The 25065-nt window shown below is 37.8% G+C and overlaps 2 protein-coding genes across 2 annotated transcripts; one reads left to right on the top strand and one right to left on the bottom strand.

The window, feature by feature from the left end:
* The first annotated feature begins 2 nt into the window (after positions 1-2).
* On the top strand, positions 3-19494 carry dhx32a (DEAH (Asp-Glu-Ala-His) box polypeptide 32a). Its single transcript, XM_048170757.1, has 11 exons — positions 3-566; positions 6892-7085; positions 8563-8935; positions 12301-12534; positions 12641-12734; positions 14322-14471; positions 16410-16601; positions 16679-16819; positions 16901-17091; positions 18364-18554; positions 19163-19494. Exons 1-11 carry the CDS (start codon positions 315-317, stop codon positions 19347-19349), a joined length of 2199 nt encoding a protein of 732 aa, XP_048026714.1. The 5' UTR covers positions 3-314; the 3' UTR covers positions 19350-19494.
* LOC125255467 (BRCA2 and CDKN1A interacting protein) lies at positions 19424-25043 on the bottom strand. The gene is made up of 7 exons (XM_048170759.1): positions 24868-25043; positions 24665-24739; positions 24447-24527; positions 23880-23969; positions 23559-23746; positions 19943-20108; positions 19424-19819 (listed from the first exon to the last, which is right to left on the bottom strand). Exons 1-7 carry the CDS (start codon positions 24997-24999, stop codon positions 19649-19651), a joined length of 903 nt encoding a protein of 300 aa, XP_048026716.1. The 5' UTR covers positions 25000-25043; the 3' UTR covers positions 19424-19648.
* Between the last annotated feature and the right edge of the window lie 22 nt (positions 25044-25065).

Raw genomic sequence — 25065 nt, 5'->3', positions numbered from 1 at the left:
CAGTCTTTTATTGACCTGTGCGCGTGTTGTGTTGTATATCTGTGATCATGCGCAGCTGCACGGTGAATTAAATGGATTAACTGGGCACGTCACGCGCCCGCGGTCACGACGACAGCGCTCCTGAGCGCGCACACGAGAGCGCAGTTCCAAAGCACACCGGCGTTTCCAGTACTGTGGGATTTCCAACACATATCCAACTATATCGAGCGTGTTTAAGGGTGTTTTGGACACATGCACGAGTACAGAGGAGTGAAGCATTTGATCGATCTCCATAGGAGTGAGTTTGTGAACTTATAATTATCACATGCGTCATTATGGATGGAAACAGTGAGATATCAGAAGGAGAACTCAAGAGAGAGGAGGAATCTGATGATCTGTTTGAGTTTGGAGATGATCTGGAGCTCAATCAGTTTGATGGATTGCCATACTCGTCCAGATACTACAGACTCCTGCAGGAGAGGAAAACTCTGCCTGTTTGGAAGTACAGACATGAATTTATGACTTTGTTGGAAAATAATCAGATTGTTATAGTCTCAGGCACATCCAAGACTGGCAAAAGCACACAGGTGAGTCTTAAGTTCATGGAAGCAGTATCACTTTTTGCTGTTGGTATGTCAGCATGCTAGACACATGTCTAAACTCTTTAATGAGTTCAACCTGTGTCGCTTTGTTTACAATATTTGGATGTTTCTTCTTATCTAAAATGTCCCATTGATTTGACTTTGGCTGGTGTTGAAAGTGATATGCAAATGAGCTGAGTAACTTCATTCACGTTTTAGTGTGTAAATATAGCATTAGCTTTAACTTCAGATCACTAATAATGCTGTTGCAGCCTGGAGAAGCACTAAAAATAGCCTGGAGAAACATAAGGCCACACAGCCATGAGTTTGAGGTTTTTGCTTTGCTGTTCATTGACAAGCACATTATCATTACTATGAAAATCAATATGCTATTGAACAAGGCTGAGGTCTGTCACAGTTGTATATTGTTAGTAATTATTGCTTTATTATTGCCACTTTGTGGAGCATTGTGGGAAAATTAAAGGCACAAAATGTACAATTTTTGGACTAAAATATCCAAATACCACTAGAACAATGCTATATATTTTGTGGACTTGTGTACTTACATTATCCCAAAGGCGATTTTAACCAGGACGCAGACCGTGTCCGCGTGTCGCCTATCAGTGACATCATACCTGCGTTACCTTCAATTTCCGGTTTTATTTTGAAGAAACCATGGAAAGACACTTTAATATATTATGATAAATAATAAATATGATTTATATATGACTTTAATATGGATGGAGCTCTGGATAGAGTTAGTCCAGGAAGATTTGTCTGTAAGGGTACTGTTTAAATGCACAGCTACCTGACAAATATAATTATTATTATTATTTTTTTACAGTTATCCCTCCAGTGTGAGGAAGATCCATTTAGATCCGCTCTGATGGACAGATCCGTTTAGATCCGCTCTGACGGACAACAAAGTTGAGTACAGTTATCCCTCCGGTGTGAGGAAGATCCATTTAGATCTGCTCTGATGAATAGATCCGTTTATATCTGCTCTGACGGACAAAAAAGTTGAGTACAGTTATCCTTCCAGCGTGAGGAAGATCCATTTAGATCCGCTCTGATGGATAGATCAGTTTAGATCTGCTCTGATGGACAACAAAGTTAAGTACAGTTATCCCTCCAGCATGAGGAAGATCCATTTAGATCCGCTCTGATGGATAGATTCGTTTAGATCCACTCTGACGGACAACAAAGTTGAGTACAGTTATCCTTCCAGCGTGAGGAAGATCCATTTAGATCCGCTCTGATGGATAGATCAGTTTAGATCTGCTCTGATGGACAACAAAGTTAAGTACAGTTATCCCTCCAGCATGAGGAAGATCCATTTAGATCCGCTCTGATGGATAGATTCGTTTAGATCCACTCTGACGGACAACAAAGTTGAGTACAGTTATCCCTCCAGTGTGAGGAAGATCCGTTCAGATCCGCTCTGACGGACAACAAAGTTGAGTACAGTTATCCCTCCAGCGTGAGGAAGATCCATTTAGATCCGCTCTGATGGATAGGTCTGTTTAGATCCACTCTGACGGACAACAAAGTTGAGTACAGTTATCCTTCCAGCGTGAGGAAGATCCATTTAGATCCGCTCTGATGGATAGATCAGTTTAGATCTGCTCTGATGGACAACAAAGTTAAGTACAGTTATCCCTCCAGCATGAGGAAGATCCATTTAGATCCGCTCTGATGGATAGATTCGTTTAGATCCACTCTGACGGACAACAAAGTTGAGTACAGTTATCCCTCCAGTGTGAGGAAGATCCGTTCAGATCCGCTCTGACGGACAACAAAGTTGAGTACAGTTATCCCTCCAGCATGAGGAAGATCCATTTAGATCCGCTCTGATGGATGGATCCGTTTAGATCCGCTCTGACGGACAACAAAGTTCAGTACAGTTATCCCTCCAGTGTGGGAAGATCCATTTAGATCCGCCCTGATGGATAGATCTGTTTAGATCCACTCTGACGGACAACAAGGTTGAGTACAGTTATCCCTCCAGCGTGAGGAAGATCCATTTAGATCCGCTCTGATGAATAGATCTGTTTAGATCCACTCTGACGAACAACAAAGTTGAGTACAGTTATCCCTCCAGCATGAGGAAGATCCATTTAGATACGCTCTGATGAATAGATCTGTTTAGATCCACTCTGACGAACAACAAGGTTGAGTACAGTTATCCCTCCAGCGTGAGGAAGATCCATTTAGATCCGCTCTGATGGATAGATTCATTTAGATCCGCTCTGATGGATAGATCCGTTTAGATCCACTCTGACGGACAACAAAGTTGAGTACAGTTATCCCTCCAGCGTAAGGAAGATCCATTTTGATCCGCTCTGATGGACAGATCCGTTTAGATCCGCTCTGATGGACAACAAAGTTGAGTACAGTTATCCCTCCAGTGTGAGGAAGATCCATTTAGATCCGCTCTGACGGACAACAAAGTTGAGTACAGTTATCCCTCCAGCATGAGGAAGATCCATTTAGATCCGCTCTGATGGATAGATCCGTTTAGATCCGCTCTGACGGACAACAAAGTTAAGTACAGTTATCCCTCCAGTGTGAGGAAGATCCATTTGGATCCGCCCTGATGGATAGATCTGTTTAGATCTGCTCTGACAGACAACAAAGTTGAGTACAGTTATCCCTCCAGTGTGAGGAAGATCCATTTAGATCTGCTCTTTTGGATAGATCCATTTAGATCCGCTCTGACGGACAACAAAGTTGAGTACAGTTATCTCTCCAGCATGAGGAAGATCCATTTAGATCCGCTCTGATGGATAGATCCGTTTAGATCCGCTCTGACGGACAACAAAGTTGAGTACAGTTATCTCTCCAGCATGAGGAAGATCCATTTAGATCCGCTCTGATGGATAGATCCGTTTAGATCCGCTCTGACGGACAACAAAGTTAAGTACAGTTATCCCTCCAATGTGAGGAAGATCCATTTGGATCCGCCCTGATGAATAGATCTGTTTAGATCCGCTCTGACGGACAACAAAGTTGAGTACAGTTATCCCTCCAGTGTGAGAAAGATCCATTTAGATCCCTCTTTTTGGATAGATCCATTTAGATCCGCTCTGACGGACAACAAAGTTGAGGACAGTTATCTCTCCAGCATGAGGAAGATCCATTTAGATCCGCTCTGATGGATAGATCCATTTAGATCCGCTCTGACGGACAACAAAGTTAAGTACAGTTATCCCTCCAATGTGAGGAAGATCCATTTAGATCTCCGCCCTGATAGATAGATCCGTTTAGATCCGCTCTGACGGACAACAAAGTTAAGTACAGTTATCCCTCCAGCGTGAGGAAGATCCATTTAGATCCGCTCTGACGGACAAAAAAGTTGAGTACAGTTATCCCTCCAGCATGAGGAAGATCCATTTAGATCCGCTCTAATGGATAGATCCGTTTAGATCCGCTCTGACGGACAACAAAGTTGAGTACAGTTATCCCTCCAGCGTGAGGAAGATCCGTTTAGATCCGCTCTGATGGACAACAAAGTTGAGTACAGTTATCCCTCCAGCGTGAGGAAGATCCGTTTAGATCCGCTCTGACGGACAACAAAGTTGAGTACAGTTATCCCTCCAGCATGAGGAAGATCCATTTAGATCCGCTCTGATGGATAGATCCATTTAGATCCGCTCTGACGGACAACAAAGTTGAGTATAGTTATCCCTCCAGCGTGAGGAAGATCCATTTAGATCCGCTCTTTTGGATAGATCCATTTAGATCCGCTCTGATGGACAACAAAGTTGAGTACAGTTATCCCTCCAGTGTGAGGAAGATCCATTTAGATCCGCTCTTTTGGATAGATCCATTTAGATCCGCTCTGACGGACAACAAAGTTGAGTACAGTTATCCTTCCAGTGTGCTACTGTATACAAATAAAATTGCCTTGCCTTGCCTAATATATATGATTTCTGCCCGAGTCCCGTCGGATTATTTTCCACCGGCTGTAGACGTGAAGACAATGCATCCCATGATCCTGCGAAATCAAGGCGTCATCAAGCTACGCCTTAGTTTTGAATAAGCGACCTCTAGTGGTAACAAATTACATATTGTGCCTTTAAACACTGTCTTTTAATTGTTTTGACACTTTTTATGTCTAATCAAATGAGAAAAAGGCCTATTCTGCATATCTTGGAATAACTATGCATAATGAATCCAAATTAATGATATAATTTATTATGTATGTCTTGTTGCAAAATGTGTATTGGACTTGCATAACGAATCTCCACAGCTGTATATATTTTCTTTCTTTGAATTTTAATTCAGTAAATCCCTCTTCCAGATCAACATCCTGTGGTTTACATCCAATTTAATTCAGATTCCAGAATCTAGAAATCTAACATAATAATAGATCAACGATACACTGTTTTCAGTCTCAGACCTGCTGTTTGTATGTGGCCTGATCATGATTCTTAAATCTGAGCAAATATAATCGTTTTAAATGAGGTCATCAGTTCTGTTTGCTGTCGAGTGAGTCAGCTATAACCATTGTGTTGAATCCTGTGAACAAATATTGTGTATTCAGCTGATGCTTTGGTCAGTCGTGACAACTTTTTTCCCTCTGCTTTCATTTTTATATCATTTGAGTTTAGCAGTCAGTGTTGAGCACCTCAAAACAGTTGGTAACACTTTACAATAAGGTTATTAGGGCTAGTTAACATTTAACTACTTTGTTAACATGGACTAAGAATTAACTAATACTTCTACAGCATTTTAAACATTTATTAAAATCAAAAGTTAACATTTAGTTAACATTAGTTAATGCACTGTGAACTAACTTAAACAAACAATGAACAGCTGGATTTTTAAAGATTAATAAATTCTGTAACAAATGTATAGATGAATGTTACCAAATAGTTATCAGAAAATAAGAAATAATTTTAGTTAGTGTTAGGTTTAAAACAAGTGACAAAAGTCTAACAATGGAACAGATTAAAATACATTTCTCTGAAAATATTTTATGTCTTATCTTGTTTTAAGGATTCAAGTAATACTGTTTAAGAACAGATTTTTTAAATCAGCAAAACATATACACCTAAACAAAATCAAATAAAGATAAGAATAAAACAAAATTAGTGCTGTCAAATAGATTAATTGCGATTAATCGCATGGAACATAAGTTTGTTTACATAATATTTGTGTATGTATATATTATTACATTGTGTAAAAAAAAAAAAAAAAAAAAAAAAAATATATATATATATATATATATATATATATATATATATATATATATATATATATATATATATATATAATATTATGTGTAAACAAAATTTTATATTAGATGCGATTAATCGTGATTAATCAATTTGACAGCACTAAACAAAATAAAATACGAAGACTAATTTGTTCCTTCTTTTTTATTTCTTTCCCTGATTTTTAGTCCTTAATTCACAGAAGAGGATTAGGGCCACGTAATAATAAAAAAATAAAAAGTTGTAAAATTTTGCGAAAAAAGTTAACTCATTTGATCAGTGTCATATTCATTGCATACTGTTTATAAGTTTTTTCTCAAAACACAATGACTATTCTAAAATTGAATGAGTTTGTCAATTTTATTTAAACTTTTTTTTCTCGAAACACAATGGCTTTATTCTCTAAATTTAATGATTTTATTCTCAACATTGTATTTCGCCTTTTTTCTCTCGAAATTTAACGAGTTTAATCTTGCATTATAATGACTTTAATCTCGAGATGGTTTTATTTTCTTAATATTTCTTGGCCCTAATCCTCCTCTGTATTAATTGCACCTGTCATTTAAATCTGTTTTTAAAAGTGTCTTTGTTTCTCTGCTAAAATGTGATTATTTTATGATTGACATTTGAAAGGAAGCCTCTGTTTCTAAATGTTGAAGATATTCATACTTTATCTTTACAGTTGTCCAGTTTTATCATCTGAAAGATTACAAATATGTGTTAATTTTGCATTAATGCATAATGCATATTCTGGCATTATGATTTGCAGTTTGTAAATGTGTATTAAGTGGAAATAGGAAGCCGTGCATCTGTTAAGTTCACCCGACCTGTCCTCAGCAGATGCTGTTTCTGTGCGAGAGATTTTCCCAGACTGCTCAGGCTGAAGGTTTAAACCTGCAGCTGTTAAACACAGTTGCGGACAGATCTTAATGTGGAGCTCCTGCAGAGAAACACTGACACTAAAGCACTGTCTGTGTGGCACATAGAGAGATGAGCGCAACAGGCTAATAATTGTCATAATTGATTAACTTCAGTTTTTTACCTGAAGGCTTCCATATGCACTATAATGTTGTAATGGAATGCTAATGATGTGTTTTCTCTGTCTTCTGCAGATTCCTCAGTGGTGTGCAGAGTTCTGTCTGTCTGCGCAGTACCAGCACGGTGTGGTGGTGTGCAGTCAGATCCAGAGACAGCAGGCTGTAGATTTGGCCCTCCGTGTTGCCGACGAGATGGACATAAACATCGGCCACGAGATCGGATACAGCATCCCGCTGGAGACGTGCTGCTCGAACGACACTATTCTCAGGTCGGTGTGAAACTCGCATGCATGCAGACCACAAAGTGTGAAAAACCGCACTGAATTACCAAAGGTGATGTTTTAGTTTTGTGGTTCGGTTTGCTCGGCTAAAGTATGAGAAGAATGTGCTGTCTTCTCAAATGTCTCAAATACTTTATTATACGGGTCACTGGAGGCATTTCTCTGGCTATGACTTCTCTATGGAGGGCTACTGAATAATCTGTTCCAATATTTTCTACATTTTTTTTCATATAGACTTTACCAAAGCATAGTGTTTTGCAGCATGTTTTATAATAATTGTAAATAATAATTTAATTAAATTTAAAAAAACAAAACAAAATGATTATCATTACTGCCATAAATCATGTGATTTACTGAGATGTGTACAGTTACTTTTCTAAGTGATGGTGTCTAATCAAATGTTTTATTTTATTTTATTATAGAAAATTGCCTTGTTAAATATGTCTAAAATGTTACACATATTAACATATAATAAAAAAAGGCATATTTTATTTTGTGTCTAATCAAATATGTCTTATTTTATTTTATCATAGAAATATCTAGTCAAATGTCTAAAAACCTATTAACAAAAAACATAAAATAAAATATCCATATTTTATTTTATAAAAAATGTCTAGTCAAATATGTCTAAAACCTATTAATACAAATATATGTAATAAAATAAAAAAAAATCCATATATTATTTTATAAAGAAATATGGCCTATTTCGTTTTATTACATAAATATTTCTATTCAAATTTCTAAAAACCTATTAATAAAAAATATAAAATTAAAATCCATATTTTATTTTATTTTTATGTGTCTAATCAAATGTCTTTTTATTTTATTATAGAAATATCTAGTCAAATGTCTAAAAATCCTATTAATAAAAACATTAGATAAATTGTTTTATTTTTATTTTATTTTATTTAAAAAAAATATTTAATCAAATGTCTTATTTCATTTTATTACAGAAATGTCTAGTCAAATATGTCTAAAAAACTAAATAAAAAATAAGAATCCATATTTTGTTTTACTTTATAAAGAAATGTCTAATCAAATATGTCTTATTTCTTTTTATTACACAAATATGTCTTGTCAAATATCTTTAAAACCTATAAATAAAAACATATACTACAATAAAAATAAAATAAAATCCATATTTCATTTTATTTTATAAAGAAATGCTAATCAAATATGTCTTTTATTATAGAATATTATCTAGTCAAATATGTCTAAAAACCTCTTAATAAAAACATATAATAAAAGCAAACTCCAGATTATATATTTTATTTTATTTATTTAAAAAAACTTTGTCTTGTTTTTATTTTGTTTTGGTGCAACTGCTTTTTCCATGTGGTATAGTTGATAAAAGACTACAATTAAGGGGTGTGTGTGTGTGTGTGTGTGCACCTTTATACATCTGTATATTTTGTAGCATGTTTATCTGTAAATGTCAAAACCAGATGTACATCCCTGATTGCAGGTACTGCACTGATGACGTACTGCTGCGGGAGATGATGTCAGACCCGATGCTGGAGCATTATGGGGCGGTGGTGATAGACCAGGCCCACGAGAGGACTGTGAGCACTGACGTTCTCCTGGGTCTGCTCAGAGAGGTGCTTCTCCAGCGGCCCGAGCTCCGGGTGGTGGTCCTCTCTGCCCCGCCCGCTTCAGACACGCTCCTCACACACTACGGGAACGTCCCGCGCCTGCAGCTGGAAGCCCCGTGCGCCGGTGAAGTGATCCACAGCAACAGCAGCAGCACTGAAAGCTTCTATTCGGCTCTGAGACTCGCTCTGGAGGTCCATCGATCCAGAGAGCCAGGAGACGTCGCTGTGTTTTTAGCTTCTGAGCAGGTGAGGTGAAGTGTGTTAGTGGATTAAAACAGATCATGTGCTTTTATGTAATGCATGTTAATGTAGCAAAAATGCAAGCATAAAGCATCTTTTTTCAGACTAACACAGTTGGAGTTATATTAAAAAATATCATGGCTTTTCCAAGCTTTATAATGGGAGTGAATGGGGCTGAAGATTTTGAAGCCCAAAAAAGCACATCCATCCATCATAAAAGTAATCCACATGGCTCCAGGAGGTTAATAAAGGCCTTCTGAAGTGAAGCCATGGGTTTTTGTTAGAAGAATATCCATATTTATAACTTTATAAACGATAATAACTGGCTTCTGGCAACAGCCATACGCAAGTCAAGTTCTGGCGGAAGAGTGACCTCTGACCTCTGACTGGCGGAGCAGTGATGCTTGCCTTAGCAAACAGCACTAACACAATGTTCATGATGTCAATGACATTATTGTGTTCAGCAGGCTCAGCAGCGTCTGAATGAACATGTCCACTCAGCTCTTCCACTGTCACTGACTCTGTAAAATCACAGTAATGCCTCTCACAAATTTAAACCGTGTTTGCTCATATTTGCGGTTAGTGACTCGTGACCCTGAGTGTTGAACTTTGGCATACATTTTGCATTAAGCTACATTTGTTACCTAGAATCTTGTGTCTTATTGAGTTAAGGTGAGCTTTTACTTTTCTAACATGTTGGACAATAAAACAAGTGTAAAAATCCAACAGACTTTCATAACTAATCAACAACCAGAACACCCTAGCAACAACTTGGCAACAAATAACCACCCAGAATACCCAAGCAACCATTAGAACGCTCCAGCAACTACCTAGCAACAACTATTCAACACCCTAGCAACCACCCCGAACCTAGAAACCACTTAGCAACAACTAATCAACATCCAAAACACCATAGCAACAACCCCAAACCTAGCAACCACCCAGAATACCCAAGCAACCATTAGAATGCTCCAGCAACTACCTAGCAACAACTATTCAACATCCAGAACACCCTAGCAACCACCCAGAATACCGTAGCAACCATTAGAACGCCCTAGCAACCACCTAGAAACAACTAAGCAACATACAGAATAACCTAGCAACAACTAAACGGCATCCAGAATACCCAAGCAACCACCCAGATTACCCCAGGAACTATTAGAATGCCCCAGCAACCACCTAGCAACAACTAATCAACATCCAGAATACCTTAGCAACCACCCCAAACCTAGCAACCACCTAGCAACAACTAATCAACATCCAGAAAACCTTAGCAACCACCCCCAAACCTAGCAACCACCTAGCAACAACTAATCAACATCCAGAATACCTTAGCAACCACCCCCAAATCTAGCAACCACCTAGCAACAATTAATCAATATCCAGAACACCATAGCAACCACTTAGCAACAACTACACAACCAGAACACCCTAGCAACCACCCCGAACCTAGCAACCACCTAGCAACAACTAATCAACATCCAGAAAACCTTAGCAACCACCCCCAAACCTAGCAAACACCTAGCAACAACTAATCAACATCCAGAATACCTTAGCAACCACCCCCAAATCTAGCAACCACCTAGCAACAATTAATCAATATCCAGAACACCATAGCAACCACTTAGCAACAACTACACAACCAGAACACCCTAGCAACCACCCCGAACCTAGAAACCACCTAGCAACAACTAATCAACATCCAGAACACCTTAGCAACCACCCATAATACCGTAGCAACCATTAGAACGCCCTAACAACCACCTAGAAACAATTAAGCAACATACAGAATAACCTAGCAACAACTAAACGGCATCCAGAATACCCAAGCAACCACCCAGATTACCCCAGGAACTATTAGAATGCTCCAGCAACCACCTAGCAACAACTAATCAACATCCAGAATACCTTAGCAACCACCCCAAACCTAGCAACCACCTAGCAACAACTAATCAACATCCAGAATACCTTAGCAACCACCCCCAAACCTAGCAACCACCTAGCAACAACTAATCAATATCCAGAACACCCTAGCAACCACTTAGCAACAACTACACATCCAGAATACCTAAGCAACCACCCAGAATACTCTAGCAACCATTAGAACGCCCCAGCAACTACCTAGCAACAACTATTCAACATCCAGATCACCCTAGCAACCACCCTGAACCTAGAAACCACCTAGCAACAACTAATCAACATCCAGTACACACTAGCAACTACCTAGCAACAACTAATCAACATCCAGAACACCCTAGCAACCACTTAGCAACAACTACACAACCAGAACACCCTAGCAACCACCCCGAACCTAGCAACCACCTAGCAACAACTAATCAACATCCAGAAAACCTTAGCAACCACCCCCAAACCTAGCAAACACCTAGCAACAACTAATCAACATCCAGAATACCTTAGCAACCACCCCCAAATCTAGCAACCACCTAGCAACAATTAATCAATATCCAGAACACCATAGCAACCACTTAGCAACAACTACACAACCAGAACACCCTAGCAACCACCCCGAACCTAGAAACCACCTAGCAACAACTAATCAACATCCAGAACACCTTAGCAACCACCCATAATACCGTAGCAACCATTAGAACGCCCTAACAACCACCTAGAAACAATTAAGCAACATACAGAATAACCTAGCAACAACTAAACGGCATCCAGAATACCCAAGCAACCACCCAGATTACCCCAGGAACTATTAGAATGCTCCAGCAACCACCTAGCAACAACTAATCAACATCCAGAATACCTTAGCAACCACCCCAAACCTAGCAACCACCTAGCAACAACTAATCAACATCCAGAATACCTTAGCAACCACCCCCAAACCTAGCAACCACCTAGCAACAACTAATCAATATCCAGAACACCCTAGCAACCACTTAGCAACAACTACACATCCAGAATACCTAAGCAACCACCCAGAATACTCTAGCAACCATTAGAACGCCCCAGCAACTACCTAGCAACAACTATTCAACATCCAGATCACCCTAGCAACCACCCTGAACCTAGAAACCACCTAGCAACAACTAATCAACATCCAGTACACACTAGCAACTACCTAGCAACAACTAATCAACATCCAGAACACCCTAGCAACCACCCAGAACACCCTAGCAACCACCCAGAACCTAGCAACCACGTGGAGTACCCTAGCATCCATCTTGCAATGCCTTAGCAACCAAACAGAACACCCTAACAAGCACCACTCATGTTTCCTTCTATATAAATATATAAAAAAAACTAAGAGAAGAAAGTAGAATGTTACACAGTCAGGACAGCTATTGTGATTAAAAGGGTTTTTGTGTTGATGATGATGATGATGATGATGATGATGTGTGTTTCAGGAGGTTGTCTGTGCCTGTAATATTCTCACTAAAGAAGCGTCCAGAATGAGTGCATCTCTGGGAGATCTGCTAGTGGTTCCTCTGTTCCCCGGACACACCGGGATGTGTCCACCAATCACAGAAAGCCAACAGACGAGTAGGAGGGTTTTCATTTCCTGTAGCCAATCAGAGGATCTCTTTTGGCCGGTGGACACAATTAGTTTTGTCATTGATACTGGAGTAGAGAAGAGATTAGTGAGTGATTAGTTTAAAAAAAAAATCAATTCACACCCTTTACTCTTTATTTTTGCTTCAAAAATACATATTTAGTCATGGGTGAAAAGTCTGTCATTGTTTGTAGGTGTATAACCCACGAGTGAGAGCCAGTTCAGAGGTCATCCGACCCATCAGTAGATGTCAAGCTGAAATCCGTAAACGACTGACTGGATCAACAGGTGCGTCAACTTCCAGCAGGATCTGTGCTCTAGCAACTGTTTCTTTAAGACTTAAAGATTTGTGTTTCCTTAAGCAAATCAACAAAAAAAATAGTGTTAAAATTCTGCTTAGGTTTTTGCCTTATTATTAAAAGCCACATCAAAGCAGATTAACTGTTGTCATGAATTGTGCCAATCACAATTCTGTGTGCAAATATGTTGTACCAGTTGTAATTCACTATGCAAATATTACAATATCATCACTGTTGTTTACTTTTTGAAAGGCAAAGTTTGTCAATAGAAGATTTTCAAAAAACAAAAAAATTGTAAAACAGGGTTCGTACAAGGTGCTCGAAATGCTTGAATTAGACTTTTTGAAATGTAAGTCCTGGAAAACCCTCAAAAATAGCAATATTTATGAAAAGGTACTTGAATTATTGAAAAACAATATATGTGAAATTAGTGTTTTAGTGTAATCTTTTCACACAAAATCAACGCTGCAGCTCATCTGATATAGATATAAAGCCATTTTGCATGGTTATGAGCATGAGATCGCTTGGATTTTTTTTCTCACATGAATGCAGCTTTCATTTTTTCATGTCATATATTCATGTGAGAAAAAAATCAGTTTGAATAAGGAAAGCGATATCTTTGTCATGGTAGTTACCACAGTCATTGCATGTGCTGCACTTCATTTGTAGCATCTTGTTTTATTAGTTTATTTTTATTTACCTTTTTTAAATTTTAAAAGATAATAAAGGTATTTTTTGATAAGTGAGATCTCTGATTGTAGTCCTTGAAACCAAATAAGTAGTGCTTGAAAAGTCCTGGAATTTCATTTTACAGTATCTGTAGGAACCCTGTTAAATGTTTGAATGGATTTTTAACATTATGAGCTTCACGCTGCATTCATTTCAGAAAATTGTGACGAATACATTACATTCACTTATTTGTCTGTTCTGTAGAGAGTTATTAGCTTTGTTTCCATCCACCTATTTTTATGCAAATTTCGGGATATTGCATAAAAAAAACGCTGGTTGGAAACGTCAAGATGTGCATAAATTCTAATAATGCACATAAAAAAAATGAATGTGCTCAATTGAGGTGTATAATTTCTTTATCCGATAAGAGGATGTGTATAAAGTTCGATGGAAACACATTTACAGAATAAATCCCACATGACTCAGAATTGGATAACTGGAATAACCAGTGGACCAGTCACATCGCATCTCAAATGTTGGTTTGGTTGTTCTGAAACACCTGAGCCAAAGTCTGTCGTCTAAATGAGATTTAGTGTAATTCCCTCCCAAAAGCGTCTCACATGATTGCATTCCCAAACATCAGCATCTGAATGCAAGATCACAAGACAGCGTTTATTGAGTTTCATCAAAAAAAGAGCCACAGTGGCTTCCACCGATTGCAGCAACTTCCAATTTTATTACAGATATTTCACACTAATTTCCCAGGAAGTGAAGATTTTGTTCTCTTGAACTAATGGGATGGTTATTCGCAAATGTATTATGCAATATTTAAAGTTAAATTTGCAATTTTAGATGAAAACATAGCTATTGTCAGTAGTGAATCAATGTTGAATCTGTTCGTTTGAAGGGAAGTGCTTCTGTTTGTATCCTGAGGACATTCAGCTGCCCGCTGAGATCCCTCCTCGGATTCTGGAATCAAACATCACATCCACGGCCCTCTTTCTGAAGAGGATGGAGGTAGCCGGGATCGGACACTGTGACTTCATTAGCAGACCTGGTGGGTGAGATTTCATTTCGTTTGAACTAGGATTTCATAGTGGAATATGAGAACTTTAGAGAGGATCTTCAACATTTAACGTTACGGATGAGAGAAATGTCTCTAAACACCACCAAAAGATCAGCTAAAACTGAGAAGTCTCAGTCTGCATAGTGTTTTCTAAAAGTCTTAAAGACCCTCTGTGGTGAAAATCAAGTTTTTAATGTTGTTTATATGTCTATGTGGTGTTTTTAATATGCTTTCAGACAAACCATGTGCAAATTCATTAGTCAACACCATTGCTGAGTATTTTTTTCCTTAAAACTCCAGTGAACCAAAGACAGTTTCAAAAACGTGGTTTGAAATATCTGGTGTTTCTGACGTCACAAACTACTTTGTAACCAATCACGTCAATGTGTGGGTGGGCTTAAGCATATCATTACCATGCTGTGAAGCAGAAGAGTCTCGTGAGAAGCCATACTGATATATTTTTTTGTTATATAAAGCGGCTCTCCAATGTGTTCATGTTTTCACTCGCGGACGTCTGACCTCGATAGACTGAACAGAAGAAATGAACTTGAGAAGATTTCCACGTCAAAGAACCATCTTCCATCATCACAGACCAGTGTTAGTTCAAAGGTGTTTTTTTCAGAAAGTTTGCTGTTTTGAACTCCCGAAACACAAAACAAACTTTGCTTTGGCCTGATTTTGTTTGAAATGACCTCACACCAGTTCGTTCTTCGATTTCGCTTGAAGTATATCGGGCCTTTACTGTAATGCTCGTATGAGAAGGTGTACTCATGCACAGATGGGTTTGCTGGTTGGTGTTCGGTCATGCGTGCATTTGCTGAACTGACATCTCACTGTCCGCTGGGTTTACACTCATTGTTTCTGGTCACTGTTTGGACTGCGGGAAGCTCAGAGGAGAAAAAGAGATATTCATTAGTGACCTAAGCATAGCCAACAGACATAATAAACAGGAAGAGAAGAGCTCAGTGAATGTGGAAACATGGAGAACTGCCTGCTTAAATCAAGGGATTTATTTTTAAAATGCCAGAGGCATTTGTTTCATTAGTTAACACATTTAAAAGGGTCCATGATTATGATTTCAGTTTTTTAACTTTAGTTAGTGTGTAATGTCGCTGTTTGAGCATAAACAACATCTGCAAAGTTACGACGCTCAAAGTTCAATGCAAAGGAGATATTTTCGCTTTTTAAGGACTACAACAAATGGCTGGTAGGGACTACAACGAACTTCTTCCTGGATTGGTGACATCACAAACCCTAAAATTTACATAAACCCCGCCCCCGAGAACACGCAACAAAGGGGGCGGGGTCATGTTGGGCTGCTTTAGAGAAGAGGAAGAGTTGTTGTAGTAGAGTGTTGTTACCATGCCGTCATTTTACACCGGACTGCTTCACAAACGAGGGTCAATTCAACACTGGATTTGAACAAAAGATTAACATGACGGCACATGCTAGTGGATGAGTTGAATCAACTCCACAGCAACTTCATAAATTTATCCACAAACCATTCAGAAACGTCTAAAAGTTGTAACTTCTTCCTGAGTCTCTCCATCAGTGTCGACTCCGGTTTGAACAATGTAAGGCTGAACACCGTTACTGACAATCCTCATTTTGGCTGCGTGAGATTCTCCAGCTTTGTTGTTGTTGAGCTGTTAAAGCTCCGCCCTCTTCTGGAAAGGGGGTGGGGAGCAGCAGCTCATTTGCATTTAAAGGGACACACACAAAAACGGCGTGTTTTTGCTCACACCCAAAATAGGGGCAAATTTGACAAGCTATAATAAATGATCTGTGGGGGATTTTGAGCTGAAACTTCACAGACACATTCTGAGACTTATATTACATCTTTTGAAAAGGGGCATTATAGGTCACCTTTAATTAATAAGTCACAGGAAGTACAGATGGACACATTTGCCTGATTTTTGTTTCTTCCAGATCCTGAGGGACTCATGCAGGCGTTGGAGGAGCTCGATTACCTGGCTGCTTTGGACAATGATGGAAACCTGTCTGAGATGGGCATCATCATGTCAGAGCTTCCTCTGGATCCACAGATGGCGAAAGCTTTGCTGGCGTCCTGTGAATTTGACTGCGCTAGTGAGATGCTAACCATCGCTGCAATGCTTGCAGGTAATGTTTTAACGCCTACTATGAAAAGTATATGTTTTAATGTATATAATGTAATAATGTACATCTGTTTCCATCAGCACCAAGCTGCTTTATTGAGCCTCCTGTTGGGATGGTAACGGAAGTCATGCGGTGTCATATGAAGTTCCAGCATCCCGAGGGCGACCACTTCACCCTGATCAACATTTACAACACCTTCAAACGCAGCCAGAAGGAACCATGTGAGCCGACACACTTTGACTAATGAATGCTCAGGTGAAGAGCGAGCCCTTGTGAGCGTGTGTGCTGTGTGTCTGTGACAGATTTCAGCCAGGAGCAGTGGTGTGAGGAATACTTCCTGTGCTGTGCCGCCCTGCAGACGGCAGACGCCATCAGAGCTCAACTCACAGACATTCTGAAGAGGATCGAGCTTCCCATTTCAGAACCAGCCTTTGGCACCAAGACCAACGCACTCAATATCAAGAGGGCGCTACTCGCTGGGTACTTCATGCAGGTCTGTAGGGATTTTTTATATATATATATATATATATATATATATATATATATATATATATATATATATTAATTAATGTACATACAGTCGAGCTCAAAATTATTCATACCCTTGGTAAATATGACCAAAGAAGGCTGTGGGAAAAAAAAGATCAAAAGTATTAACGATGCAGATTTATTTTCACAGCCTTCTATATATTAATTAATGTACATACAGTCGAGCTCAAAATTATTCATACCGTTGGTAAATATGACCAAAGAAGGCTGTGGGAAAAAAAAGATCAAAAGTATTAACGATGCAGATTTATTTTCACAGCCTTCTTTGATCATATTTACCAACGGTATGAATAATTTTGAGCTCGACTGTATATAATGTTTATTGTTTTTAATATGTATATAATACATTTATACAGTTTTTATTTATGAAGTCCATTTTTTATAATATTTTTATATATATTTATACAATATATTTTTGAGCTATATTTTATTTTTATTTTTTGTTTTAATTGTATTACTTTATTTTAAAGTTTAAAAACCATTTTCCTATAAATGAATAAATGGAGCTCAACATGTACGTATTTATTTTATAAAATAAAAATTATATATTTTATTTATTCATTTCCACTTTTAGTGTTATTCATGATTTTAACTATTTTTTTCAAATTGGGCTATATTTGTTTTATTTCATTTAATTTAATTTCCCTGAAGTCCACTTATAATGTTAGTAAAGTTTCATAACCATTTTTGTCCATAAATAAATAAATAGAGATTAATAGAAAGAGAAAAATAAATACATGTTTTTATTTTTTTTTTAAATAAATATTATATATTTTATTTATTAATTTCTACTAGTTAACATTTTTTCCATAAGTTTTGTATGGAAGCTTATTTCTGCCACTCAATAAAAATAAAAAAGATAGTTGTGACTTTGCATCTCACAATTCTTACTTTTTTTAATCAGAATTGGACTTTATAACTCCCAATTGCGAGTTTATATCTCAAAATTGCGAGACAAAAGAGAGAATTGCAAGTTTATATCTCACAATTGTGGGAAAAAAGTCAAAACTATGAGATAAAAAGTCACAATTACCATTTAAATTGAATACATCTTTCATTTATTGTCCACTATGAAGTCCATTTATAATGTTAGTAAAATTTCATAACCATTTTAATTACATTTGTATATTTATTTAACTTTTTTTTTTAATTTATATATATATATATCTCCATCCTTTGGTCTTTATGTCTCCTTCATGTCTCCTGTGTTCTTCAGATCGCCAGAGATGTGGACGGCTCTGGGAATTACTTCATGCTGCTGAATAAACACGTGGCTCAGGTTCACCGTCTATCTGGATATGGAGCAAAAGCTCATAAACTGGGTCTGCCGGAGTGGGTTCTGTTCCACGAGCACAACCTCTCCGACAATAACTGCATTCGGACCGTCACACAGATCTCACCGCAGGCGTAAGTCTGTGTTCTCCCTACTCCTCCTCCAAACGTACAGCTCTTTCTTTAGTGCTGAAATCAAAGTTCTTTCCTCCGACTCGAGCTTGCCTACTGCCACAAACATTATTATGCCACGTCATCCTGAGTAATCACATTTTTTGATGTGTCATCATTAGTAATCTGGATTTACAAGAGAGAGCTTTTCAGATTACACATCCCTTGATATGCACGAGGATTAAACCAGATCAGCTGCAGCTCACATTTGCTATTCTTGTACATTTATTTAGCAGGTGTAAACACAACCATTATGAACATCCTGGATATTGTTATAAATGTTACATTTCTGGTGTCCAGAATGCAAGCTGAATTTTCAGCATCATTACTCCAGTCTTCAGTCAAATGATCCTTCAGAAACCATTGTTTTATTAACAGTTGTGCTGCTTCATATTTTGGTGGAAACAAATTTTTTTTTTCAGAATGCTTTGAATAGAAAGTTTTATTTCTTTGAATCTTTAACTCTTTACTGTCACTTTTGATCTATTTAATGCATCCTTGTTGAATGAAAGCATTTCTTTTAGAAAGAAGTATCCTTGCATATTTTCAGTCTTGTACCCTTCTGTTTTCAGGTTCATTCAAATGGCACCACAGTACTTTTTCTGTAACCTGCCCTCTAGTGAAAGTAAAGAGATACTACAGCATATTATGGACAGCGACAGGATGGGACGCGTGAAAGCGAAGCCTCAGCCAGCTGCGCCAGAAACAAAGACAGAGACGGCAGAGGCCGAATCACATGACCGATGCGTCATACAGTGACCTCATGAGAACATGCTTGTGTAAATAGTGTTCAGATGTTTTGTATTGTAACTTTTGAAAAAGACACTCGAGAATCTTGTTTGGGTCATTTATTTTGTAGGTAATTTCAACTGATTATGTACAGAATTAATAAATTATTTCACTGGTTTTGGGGTGATTTGTTGTCAAACTGTTTTGTGGCCAGTTTAAACATTTTATTACAACATTGAAAGCTCAAGACCTGGGACGTTTAACATCTCATCGAAACGCTTTTTCTGAACAATGTTTAAAAATAAATCACAAGAAGAGCAGAGTTCAGTTCACACGCTCAGATATTCAGTCATTTTAGCAATGATTGTTCCCATCCTATCCATCGGGATCACCATCACGGTGCGGAACGGTTTCATCGGCACGTCGTCATACGTCCACTTTCCTGTCGCGCAGGAATCGGCCTCTTCCTGAACGGAGTAGCTGAACTTCAGCGTGGCTTGCTGTGGAAAAAAAATAAAGAAACTGTGCTTAAGGTTGAGCCAAGACTATATTAAATGTTTTCTGAAGAATTCACAATAAAACCAAGAATGCGTATTAATAAAGCAAACATCAATTATGACTACCTCATAGAAGAACTCCTCCTCGTCGTTCACAAACCGGAGCTCTTCTTTGGGTTGAGCTTGACCAGATATGCTCTTCTTGGCTGGTTTACAGGTTTTACTGATCATCAGGCAGAACTGGCATTTACCGCTGGGTTTATTGGTCCTCTGTGCTTCAGCCATTTCCTTCCTGTAAAACCAAACAGCATTATCGTCAATATGACTTCTCAAATCAGATCCACCTCTAACTAGATCTGTCAAGTAGCTCTTAAATGTTCTAGCAACACGAGACCTGAATAATTTCACGGTATATCTTTGGACACATTGGTCACAATTCACTCAATATTTCCAGATGTATAAAGGGATTTTGGGAATGTAATTTGGCTTATCTACTTTTGACCCACATAAGAGACACTGTTACATAAGATCCTTATAAAGCCACGTGATGGCATTAGTGCCACCCGCTGTTGACTCGCAGTCAATAACATCAGCCTGACATGAGTGTCACGAAAGTAGCAGTTGAGTAAAAGTGACGGATTTTCGTGCATCTAGTAGGATGACAGAAAAAGTGTGGATGGTAATTAAAGTGCCACTATTATGCTATTTTAAAGGTATCTATTTTGTTTTGGAGTCTCTTACAATAGATTTACATGCATCCAAGGTAAAAAAACACTTTAATTTTCTCATAATATACAATGCAGCATCAGCTTTTTTTTTCCCTCACAGCGCCTGAAACATTTGTTTGAATATCTGGTCTTTCTAAACCCCTCCTTTCCAAGAGCCTGCTCTGCTCTGATTGGTCAGATAGCCCAGCTGTGATTGGTCGACCACTTACAGTGCATGTCGGAAACCAAACGCTCATTACCATATCTGAATTTCAGCTCTTCCTCAGCACTTGATACACAGTGATACGAACAGTAATGATGGCGACGATTTTACCGCATGGATCTCCTCCTTTGGAAGCGAAAGGATCTTCGTCTTCCTAACATGAACAACACAAATCAATCTCTTCCAGTCTCAGCTATAACTAGGGGTTGCAAAGGGGAGGAAAGTTTCCGGTAAATTTACGGAAACTTTCCACAGGAACTTAACCTGGGGAATTTTGGAAATATTCCAATTTGGAAACTTAATGGGAATTTACGGCAATTAATTGGACATTTTGGGAAATTTATATACATTTTTAATATTTATATAAAATGTATCATATACAAACAAATATAAACATTTTGTTTGGTCATAACATGACATAACAGTTATTTCTTTTTCACATTCATTTCTAATTTAGTAAATTTAGTAAAATAAATATATTTTTATTGCAGCAATTGTTATGTGTTATTTATTTCAGTGTCACATGATCCTTCAGAAATCACTGTAATATGCTTATTTGATACTCAGTTATTATCAATGTTGGAAACAGTTGTGCTGCTGAATATTTTTTTGGAACCTGTGATACTTTTTTCATGATTCACTGATTAATAAAAGTTAAAAAGAACAGAATTTATTCAAAATAGAAATATTTTCTAACAATATCACTTTAAAATCACTTTTTATCAATTTCACACATCCTTGCTGAATAAAAGTATTAATTTCTTTCAAAAAAATTACTGACCCCAAAAGATTGAACGGTAGTGTATATTGTTACAGAAGATTTCTATTTTAAATAAATGCTGTTCTTTAAATTTTTATTCATCAAAGAATCCTGAAAAAAAAAAAATATTACTGTTTCCAACATTGATAATTGAGTATCAAATTAACATATTAGAATGACTTTAAGGATCATGTGACACTGAAGACTGGAGAAATGATGCTGAAAATTCAGCTTTGCATCACAAAAATAAATTATATTTTAATGTATATTAAAATAGAAAACCATCATTTTAAAACTGTAGTTATATTTCACAATATTACTGTTTATACTGTTTCACAACTATACTGTTCTGAGTTTTTGATCAAATGTGCATGTTATGGACTGGGGAAATGCACAGTGCATGCAGGGGGTGTGGCCTCAATAGCCCTGCTGCAGTAAGGAATATGCAGGGTAAAAATTCTACTGAAATTGCATTAAAGGTGCCCTAGAACTTTTTTTAAAAAGATGTAATATAAGTCTAAGGTGTCCCCTGAATGTGTCTGTGAAGTTTCAGCTCAAAATACCCCATAGATTTTTTTTAATTCATTTTTTTAACTGCCTATTTTGGCCATCATTATAAATGAGCCGATTCAGGGCTACTGGCCCTTTAATTCTCGTGCTCCACGCCCACGGAGCTCGCGCTTGCCTTGAACAGTGCATAAACAAAGTTCACACAGCTAATATAACCCTCAAATGGATCTTTACAAAGTGTTCGTCATGCACGCGGCATGTATGCGTCGGATTATGTGAATATTGTATACTGTTATATTGTTTACATTTGATTCTGAATGAATTTGAGGCTGTGCTCCGTGGCTAACGGCTAATGCTACACTGTTGGAGAGATTTATAAAGAATGAAGTTGTGTTAATGCATTATACAGACTGCAAGTGTTTAAAAATGAAAATAACGACGGCTCTTGTCTCCGTGAATACAGTAATAACCGATGGTAACTTTAACCACATTTAACAGTACATTAGCAACATGCTAACGAAACATTTAGAAAGACAATTTACAAATATCACTAAAAATATCATGATATCATGGATCATGTCAGTTATTATTGCTCCATCTGCCATTTTCGCTATTGTTCTTGCTTGCTTACCTAGTCTGATGATTCAGCTGTGCACAGATCCAGACGTTAATACTGGCTGCCCTTGTCTAATGCCTTTCATAATGTTGGGAACATGGGCTGGCATATGCAAATATTGGGGGCGTACACCCCGACTGTTATGTAACAGTCGGTGTTATGTTGAGATTCGCCTGTTCTTCGGAGGTCTTTTAAACAAATGAGATTTATATAAGAAGGAGGAAACAATGGAGTTTGAAACTCACTGTATGTCATTTCCATGTACTGAACTCTTGTTATTTGACTATGCCAAGATAAATTCAATTTTTCAGTCGAGGGCACCTTTAAATCTGGTTGTTTTAACCAAAATTATGCTGCAAGATGTTTTTTTTATTTTCAACTACATTTAATTACCCTGTTATAGGCTAACCTGCAATTTTCCATTTATTCCCATTAATTCCCATGGAAAGTTTCCAGCTTTGAAAATTCCCGGAATTGTGCAACCCTAGCTATAACTACAGTGTTTGAGGGCGGAGCAAAGTAGATGTTGTTCTCCAGCAGCCAATGAAGACCATAGGCTGGCATTATGCAAGTTTGTAACACACCTACATAGGTTTATGCAGGAAGACTGGAATTATATGCATGTTTCAGGCAGTTCAGAATCGCTTCCATCTGTCAGTAAACAATAACTCCATTTATCTGCACTTTTCAGACCTTTTACATTCTCAAACAGCCATATTACACACTACATGAATGGTAATATCCGAAAAAAGTATAAAATGATACCTGCTTGTTGACATTTTGATATATAAAATATAATTTGTTAGACTGATCAAGCACATCACATTTTTTTATAACAATATTTTTTTAACCCTATTTCATGCTATATTTGTAACACACATCTGCATTATTTTCAGATTCACACACTCCCTCTGGTGAACACTTACTGGAGTTGTTTGTGCATCGGTAGGGCGATCTGTGGCGGGACGTTAACGAATCTCTCGCTCAGCAGCAGCCCGACTGAGTGTCCGCTACCCGACAGAAGCTGCTCAAACCTCTCCTGAACATCCGGGGAGCTGGAATTCACACACTGCTCCATAATCATGTCCTTCAGCTTCTCCAGACACTCCACACCCTGTTCAACACACACACACACAAGACAAACTGCCATCAGACAGGAACACAAACAGCTTTGATAATGCAGGATCATTCCAGATCCCCAAATTAATTATTCATGTTAGCATTATTAGTATTAATGAATCTCTCACCTGTCTCTCTGTGAGGTTCACCATGCTGATGAATCCAAACACCTCATCCGGGTCGCCCTCGTCATCACTGTCCTCCGGTACCTCAGCTTGCTGGAGCAAAACACACCAAAAATATTCAAAAACACGATAATATGATCATTAAGGAGAATAAGGACACAACCACTATTCATCCAGATGTTCATCATCACATTTAATGAATATTATAAGTATTATTATGGTTATTGCATCTGAAGGGAGGGATTTTCTTGACATCTTTTAGATGCCACGGATCCCCAAATATGATCATCCGACATGATCAGCAATATATATTAATGTATAAAGACCCCGTTTATACTGTAAAAACATTATATTATGAATATGCAAATATACAATTAGTATATTACATTTTTTACTACTCACTATAGCACTGTACTGTTTGTTGTACTACTTATTTTTATTTTTTTCTCTTTAAAAATAACTTCCTGATTACAATGAATGCCCAATGAAATATACAGTAGTTAACAGTAAAGTTAAAAATGAATTTGTGTAAATAACAAGAAATTTTACTATTATTCAAATGAGTCTCACCCTGATGACGCTGCCAATGTGATTCTGCTGGATGATGATGTCAGTGAGATCAGAGGTGTTCACGTGAGACTTCAGGAACAGCTGGAAAAACAAAAACATGCATATATGTGTATAATGTATACATATCCATAGCCATTTTTAATCTCTGTCTAAGTTCAAACTGTGCAATGTAAATGATATCTATAAATTCAGTGCAATGCAAACACAGATGTCTGTACCTGTTGCAGAAGAGTTTTAATGCCATGAAAGTCGTTGTCAGATATCGTGTGTGCTTCAAAGTCCACGATAACCTCCTAAACACAAATAACACAAATCAAAATACATATTTTCCTCTGAAAACAGCGTGTTTAAACGCATAGCCAGTCTGGCCTGCTCATCACGATATTTATTGGCCGCAATAACAGTTAAAATGGCTACTTACCTCGTTTATTTCTTCTTCTGAATTTTCACTGCCCTCGTCCCCAGAGTCTTCGAGACCCTCATCCGAGCTTTCATTGCTATCTTGGGGGTTTTGACCCGTTTCAATAGCTCGCCGCTTCGCAGATGAAGCCATGCTGCTCCACTACAGCACGCAGGAAACAGACACGAGTCCACGCAGAGTGACGTTTTGTGTTATCCA

Source organism: Megalobrama amblycephala, linkage group LG20, assembly GCF_018812025.1.
Source record: "Megalobrama amblycephala isolate DHTTF-2021 linkage group LG20, ASM1881202v1, whole genome shotgun sequence".
NCBI classification, from domain to species: Eukaryota; Metazoa; Chordata; class Actinopteri; order Cypriniformes; family Xenocyprididae; genus Megalobrama; species Megalobrama amblycephala.
Note: the sequence above shows the minus strand (reverse complement) of the source record. Positions and strands in the feature narration are given on the sequence as shown.

Bases quoted from the DNA above. Each gene is read 5' to 3' on its own strand.
- dhx32a (XM_048170757.1), top strand. From the start codon at position 315: ATGGATGGAAACAGTGAGATATCAGAAGGAGAACTCAAGAGAGAGGAG. The intron at 567-6,891 runs GTGAGTCTTAAG...TGTCTTCTGCAG, and splicing joins AGACTGGCAAAAGCACACAG to ATTCCTCAGTGGTGTGCAGA. The intron at 12,735-14,321 runs GTGCGTCAACTT...GTTCGTTTGAAG, and splicing joins ACGACTGACTGGATCAACAG to GGAAGTGCTTCTGTTTGTAT.
- LOC125255467 (XM_048170759.1), bottom strand. From the start codon at position 24,999: ATGGCTTCATCTGCGAAGCGGCGAGCTATTGAAACGGGTCAAAACCCC. The intron at 24,740-24,867 runs GTAAGTAGCCAT...ATTTGTGTTTAG, and splicing joins CAGAAGAAGAAATAAACGAG to GAGGTTATCGTGGACTTTGA. The intron at 23,970-24,446 runs GTGAGACTCATT...GTTTTGCTCCAG, and splicing joins ACATTGGCAGCGTCATCAGG to CAAGCTGAGGTACCGGAGGA.